Raw genomic sequence first — 6,769 nt, forward strand, 5'->3', positions numbered from 1 at the left:
TGGATTCATCGAAGTGATTCTGCATTTTGGCTGACTCGTATCTTAAAACCATGGCCAATGGTTAATCAAGCTCGGTTACTATACATCATTTTTGGGCCAGTCTCTTCTCTAGATGGTGAGCAGCTTTCCCAAAAATAAAGAAGAGAAAAGAAAAAGGAGACTGATATTTTGATTTGTGTACCATACCAGAGCCTCTGGGGACAACCATGACACTGCCTGGTGGCCTCACAATTCCTGCCCTGCTCTGACACTCTGGGTACCCTTCCTTTTTTACCCTCTCATCTGCCACTCCTTGCTGTTTTTATTTTATCTTGAGAAAGGGAGGCTGCCCAGGGTCCCAAAGCGAGCCTTTGTCTATTAGTAGTCAGGGGTTCCTCACACATCTTGTTGATCCCCATCCTGCCCTCAAATGCTAAGTGGGCCCTCCTGACCAATCGGTGCCCCCAGGTCACCTGTTGCTTTAAGAGCTACTCATGGCCTCTGACCTTCCCTACAGCCATGCCCATGCCTTGCAGATGTTATGGATTATCGTTGAGGTGAGGCAATTTGCCCCCACAGCAGCATGAAACTACTTGGAGCCTCCACTCCCTTGTTGGGGCTTTGGCCTTCCCAGCTTCTGCCTCTACTCTCACTAGGATGCTCACTGCATCAGACCTGGCTTCTGGGTCCCAGTCCTAATCTCGCCATCTTGGGCTCTGGTTTTGCCTCTTTTGGGCTTCAGACCCCTGGGCCGGTTCTAGCCCCTCTTGGGCTATGGCCTTTTCTGGCCTAGACTTTAACCCTTCCCAGTTGCCACTTGTCAGCACCTTGAGCCCAGGCTCCAAACAGCCTCTTGGGCACCACTGTAACCTTCTTCTCCCCTGTTAGTCACAGTCTAGTCCACCAATGTAAACTAACAAAAATGTAAGCCCACTGGCTATAATGCAAATTATCCCCACACTGGGCCTGCACATAAATCCCATCCTGCTGGCTGTACAACTAAACATCCCCTCATCCTGGGTCATATATCTCTGCAAGCCATGAATGACTGACTTGCAATCCTCCAGGACAGCTTAGGTGTCAGCCAGGCACTCCTCTGCAGCCTTCTGTTTCAGGGACACTTCTCTCAGCCACTTGCAAGGCCGGACAGCCTGCCTCAGCTCAGGCCCTGAGTTTATGCCTCTCCCAAACCCTGCCCCTTCCCATCAGGTGGCTTCCCAGCTACCCGCAGTGGTTTCTAATTAGAACCTGATGGCTAACCTGCACAGTAGCTTGTGACGGCTGCTCTGGCTACTTTAGCAGTTCCCTAGAGCAGAGCTCTGCCCTATTGTGTTATTACAATCTAGCACTGTGATAGGCATGAATAGCTTCTTCCCCCTGGCTACCTATTTCCCTGTAGCCAGCTCATCATGGGCAGTGTTTCCCCCTGACCTGGGGTACTATCTCTGCTACTGCTTGTCTCTTAAAGTAACAGGACCTTCTGGCACCTACCTGCCAGACAATTTCTGGAAATAAATGGATTTTCAAAAAACCAGTGAGCGTGTGGAGTAGATGTACCTTCAGCCAAGAGATTGAGCTATGTATCTGAGCCTGAGTCAGGGCACAGCAACAACCTCTTTACCATTTGTTTGTTCCAAGCATGAATGCAAGTTGTGAACCCACTGGTGACCCCTCTTCTATCACCCTGCCCAGTCACAACAGCTCTTTCCTCTTTCTATAAAGGGTGGTGCTATGGGACTTTCCAGCAGCAATGAAATGTGAAGTTTGCTGTGTAGCTTCTCTGCCTACCAACTCCCAGTAGTGCAGAAATACAGTGGTGTCCTCTGTTTGGAGCTTTGCCAGGGGAAAAAGGAATCTCACCCCCAGAGAAGCAGCACCTGGGTTTCTTGAATTTAACTTCGGAATGCAGCATCTACCTCTGTGCAGATTTATTATTCCTAGCAAACTGATTATTGTTTCAAGATTTTTCTTGACTCAGTGGGCACATCTACACAAAACGTTTACTGTGCGTTGGACTAATAACACTGCGCAGTACAGCATCACAGTACAAACTGTGCTTATAGCTTACTGCACAGTGTTAAGCTAATGCACAGTAAGCATCATTATTTAACTGCATTGGTGCTAGTGTGCAGTAACTTTAGTTACCGTGCATTTAGTTAGTACTTTGTTAAGGAAATAGTAAACTAAATGTGCATTATCTAAGGCACATTAATGAACATGAACATATAGACACACCCAGTTTATGTTAATTTGTGAAGAAATTTAAGTGTCCAAGGATCACTTTTTAGATTGTGCACTCCTATGATGTATAGGCTGCATTTTTTGCCAAGCTCTGAATACATGCAAATCCAACTGAAATCAATAGGAACTTAAGTATCTCTGAACCCTAGGCCCTATAGAAGTAGCAAAGAATGATACTGAGTAGAAAAATGAACCCTTCATCTGTTTAACCCAAGCTTCTTTAAAACAATTGTTAAAATTACATATAAATGAAGAAATTGCAGAGGCTATATTTTCCCCTCCTTTTTCTCCATCTGTGTGGTGTCAAGGTAATCTTAGCATTGAATCAGAAGCATGTGTGCCTTTTTGCTAACAAATTTATTTTTTTTCAAGTAAACATTAACACTGTGTTTCCTGAAAGATTTGTGCTAGTCTCTAATGATTTCTCTGTAACCACCAATGTTGTTTACCAGTAGCGAGTTAAGAACTGCCCAAATCACCTTTTTATCCCCCCAAACCATGCTTTGCTTCCAGGCTATACATGCTTCCTTGTTTAGTGGGCTGCTTTGCCACTTAGTGGTGACTGTGATTAATGTTACCCAGGACACGTGGTCTGGCAGAAAATGATAGAAGGACCAACAGACGAAACCAGTTTAAAGGGTCTTGCTGATGCCATTAAACTCCTGTATGACACAGAAGCTAAAGAGTGGACTGCAGATGATGTTATCAGTCTTGTGGATGAATTGTCAGGTATGTTTTTGCTTTTATCATAGAATTGGGATCATATAACCATACCTGGCCAGAGTAGAGATAAATGGGTTTCAGACAGAGCAAGACTGGGGCTCTCTGAGCACTTTATGATAGTTGTACTAGAAAAGTTAGTGTCCCAGATGGAAGGAACCAGCACATGAATGATGAGCTGTTCATTCCAAGAGTGAAATGCTTTAAGTAATAATAGATTAATCATTTTAGAAATTAATATTGTTATATGAAAGAGATGCTTGTTCAATTGTTTAATTTTACTCAGTCATCTACTCCAGTGGTTCTCAACCTTTTTTTTACCGGGACCCACTTGTAAACATCAATAGCCAGTCCTGGCTCAGTGCCCCTCACTCTGGGTCCCCTGCCCCCAGTCCCTCAATGTGTGTGTGGAACAGGGGGTAGGTGTGTGGGGCAGGAGGGTGGGGCCCTGGCAGGGGATAGCAACCTGCCAACCTGCAAGGGAAAAGCTGTGGTTTCCCACGTTTTTCTCCTTTAAAGGAGAATCCATTTTTAAAGCTTGTTCTCAACCCTTTCAAATATTCTTGTGACCCGACCCATGGCTTGAGAAACACTGTTCTACTCAAGTCCTGTTTGCTACCTGGATATTCCATCCTCAGGGTTGAAAACCTAGAAGTGAAGTTAGCTTCCCATATTTCTAGCCATTTTGTATATTTCCATTATTCAGACTAATTCAAACATAACAATAAGTAGGCAGCATACATGATAAAGATTTTCCAATAGCTTCATTTTTAACAAGCTAAAAAGGCTTTATTAGAAATGTAGATAAGAGCATTTTTTAAATTTGATCTTTTAAACAGTTCTCTTGTTTCTTCAAACAGACTAGGGTTGCTGTTATGAATGGATCTGGAATCTATACCAAAGAATCTGTGAACTCTCCTAAACTAAATGGACAATATAAATGTTTAAGTTTTGAGAGATTGTATTGTGGATTTTATTATTATCAGCCTTAATACAATCCATTTGGGATCTGTAGTAGCTCTGTATCTCCAGATGAATTGGAATAGGCTGTCCCCTCATAAATGTTATGTACTGAATGCAATGATTCATAACTTTAAATGTTTCCCAAATTGTTTTCCCGTAAATCCTTCTTTTAGTGTAATTTTAAGTATTCACTGAGTCTCTTGAATCAAAGGTCATGCAAATTCTTTGTATTTTGTTACAAGTGGTTCCCCGGGAATGGCTTATGGAAAATAATGCTCGTCTCCTTATCCTGAGTGGGAACAACATCTGTTTCACCTTCATGGCCAGTAAAGCTGTGAATGGGCGGGCTGTTGAGCTGGCCAGGCTAATGGTCTTTCTAGCTTTGGTGAGTACTACATCTGCAGTTCTGCTTTCCCAGACCTCAGGGTTTCTTTTTCTACTGACATTGGTGTAACTTTATCAAGAAGCCTCTCTCTCAGTTGCCTTACTTTCCGGCAGCATGTAGGAACCTTACCAGATCTAACCCGAGAAAAAATGTTGGTTCATTCAGCATAAGGTGAAATTAAAATTCTTCCACCAGAATAGCCTGGGTCAAATAGACGTATACCATCCCCTTCAAGTGTCCTGTTACAATGGGAATTCTAGAGTAGGAACGAGCCTGATCATTTTAGGCTGATTTACTTTTATAACCTCACTGTCATTGAGGCTACATAATTACAATATTTCTTATATGTGCCAGGTCTGTGAGAAGGACCTGTACTGTATGGACTGGACAGTAAAAATGATGCAGAAGGTCTGCCAAGTTTTCAGCACTCCAGGAGAGAAGAATAATTTCCTGCAGAGTGTTGAGAATGCGTTTGCTCACCTGGTCATGGATATGCTACAGTCTGTAATGTCTGGTAAGTTCCAGTGCCTGTCGACAAACTGCTATCCCCTTAAACAGGACCCAGCCAAGATTCGAGCACAGGAGGGAATGGGGAGCTACTGTTCTCACAGCTCCAGCCTGGACCCCTTCCTCATCACCTAGTGCTATGTATGGAGTGGTTGGGGGCCTTACAAAAGATGAGATATGACTTTTATATTTACAGTGTGCTGTTGGTTGATTTATGTTATGTGGTTTGGGTTGTTTTAATTTGGTTTTGTTATCATAAGGAGTGTGTATTTTAAGATTATGCTAAAACACTTACTGGCAGAGCTTTAAAAGAGGCACTTTTTGTAGGAATAAAATATACAAGCCATCAGTGGGAATGTGTTTAGTAACAGATGCTCAACTGTGTAAATAGATTCAGGATAGAGGTAACCTGTAGGCAATCTAAGAGACCTCTAATGGTTCAGATACTGACATTTACTTAATGTTTCTAAACATATTGATGGCATCAGTGTACCTCACTTTTTTGCTCCCTTTTAACCAAAAGTGTCCAGACTTTGCTTAAAGGATATTGGCTTGTCCAGAGATTATGAACTGTATTTATATGCCGAGTTCTCTTTTGATTCCAGCAGAAGGTTGTTTGGATTAAGCTGGAGCCTTGCATGCTAGGGCCTGGACCCTTTCTGAGCTGCTTCTCTATCCAATATCAAAGCACTTGCAGACTGAATTGTTAAACTCTTTAAGCTGCATTTGTTCCTTGGTCCACATATTTGTCAGCTTTGATATAATCCCAAAACAGGTTATAACTGCAAGCAAGAAAGATATACGCAATTAGGAAAATTTATTTCTTTCAAGTATGATTGTTTTTGTCCATCTTTGGTCAAACTGGCTATGGAATTCTGGAAAGAGAATCTTCTAGGCTATTACAGCTAGCCAAGAGCTATCTTTTGTCTAAATGGAAACTACTTGGCTTCTGCTAAGATACTGCATGAATGAATTCTGGTATCTTCTGCCTTCAAGCAAATCTTGTTTTTATTAACTATTTTTTAAATATTTCTTTTGTGGTACTTAGGAGATCGTGATGAAGAAGACAGCAGTTTTTTGAATCTGTTTCATCTTGTGAATGCACAAGCTAACTTCCATAAAGAAATCTTGTACCTGACCTTGAGAAGCACCTCCACCTAGCTAAGACTTTTAGAGAAAGGTGACCTACTTCCTTCCCCCATTTTTTTTCTCGCACATGCAAAACAATGTTAATCTACCTTTTAAGTTTGCTCTCCAGGAGGCTGACTGGAGATGCTAGCAGAATACATATCAGAAGAATTATAAAAAAAAACTTCTGGAAAGTACTGTGGTATCTCAAAGACACTGTAGCATGGCCCTGTACAAATTTCTCTGTGGCTTTGTGTCACAATTGCTGAGGAGACAATATATGGCATTCCATGATTCAACTGCTGAGTATGGGAATATACACTGCGTTCTTTTCCCACTGTGTGTGTGTTTGCATACAAAATAAAAAATGACATGGTTTTCATATTTCATGCACATCTACAATTAAAGAATGTTATCTTAGATCAAAACAGAAAAATATCTTGATCTTTCAGTTTTGTTTTCTTTGTGGGATCCATTAAGACATATAATTAGAGAGGGATGGCCAGGTTTTTCAAATTTGCCAGAGTATCTGTAATTAATTTTATTTTCTTAGCTTTGGAACACTACAGTAGTAATATTGCATGGATTGTTCACTAGATTTTAGCTCAGGAAACATCCTTGAATATAGCCCTAACTTTTTGGTTAAGGAAGGCAAAAATAATTTTTATACTGGATGACAAAACAGAACCAGCTTCAAATGTACCTAGCTATTAAATGTGGGTAATAACTAGATTGTTTACACAGGAAAAATACATATTTTTGCAATTTAACTAAGTTAAAGAAGGGTGTTAGAACATCTACAGGTACTTAAGATCACTGTTTTTATTGAAGTATATAAGTAAGTAT

At 41.3% G+C, this 6,769-nt stretch overlaps 1 protein-coding gene across 9 annotated transcripts in view; it reads left to right on the top strand.

The window, feature by feature from the left end:
• The window catches only part of FBXO47 (F-box protein 47), an 18,361-nt gene extending 12,015 nt beyond the window's left edge, over window positions 1-6,346 (top strand). For 8 of the 9 annotated variants that reach the window (XM_025202937.1, XM_025202941.1, XM_025202938.1 and 5 more), the window contains 4 exons: window positions 2,803-2,949; window positions 4,146-4,288; window positions 4,643-4,802; window positions 5,844-6,346. In XM_025202937.1, the coding sequence (XP_025058722.1) occupies window positions 2,803-2,949; window positions 4,146-4,288; window positions 4,643-4,802; window positions 5,844-5,956 (563 nt within the window). In that variant the 3' untranslated portion in view covers window positions 5,957-6,346. Of the gene's footprint in view, window positions 116-2,802; window positions 2,950-4,145; window positions 4,289-4,642; window positions 4,803-5,843 lie in introns of all 9 variants that reach the window. The other variant, XM_014519417.1, reaches the window with a different exon arrangement.
• Window positions 6,347-6,769: the final 423 nt, after the last annotated feature.

This window comes from Alligator sinensis, unplaced genomic scaffold (assembly GCF_000455745.1).
Source record: "Alligator sinensis unplaced genomic scaffold, ASM45574v1 scaffold886_1, whole genome shotgun sequence".
NCBI classification, from domain to species: Eukaryota; Metazoa; Chordata; order Crocodylia; family Alligatoridae; genus Alligator; species Alligator sinensis.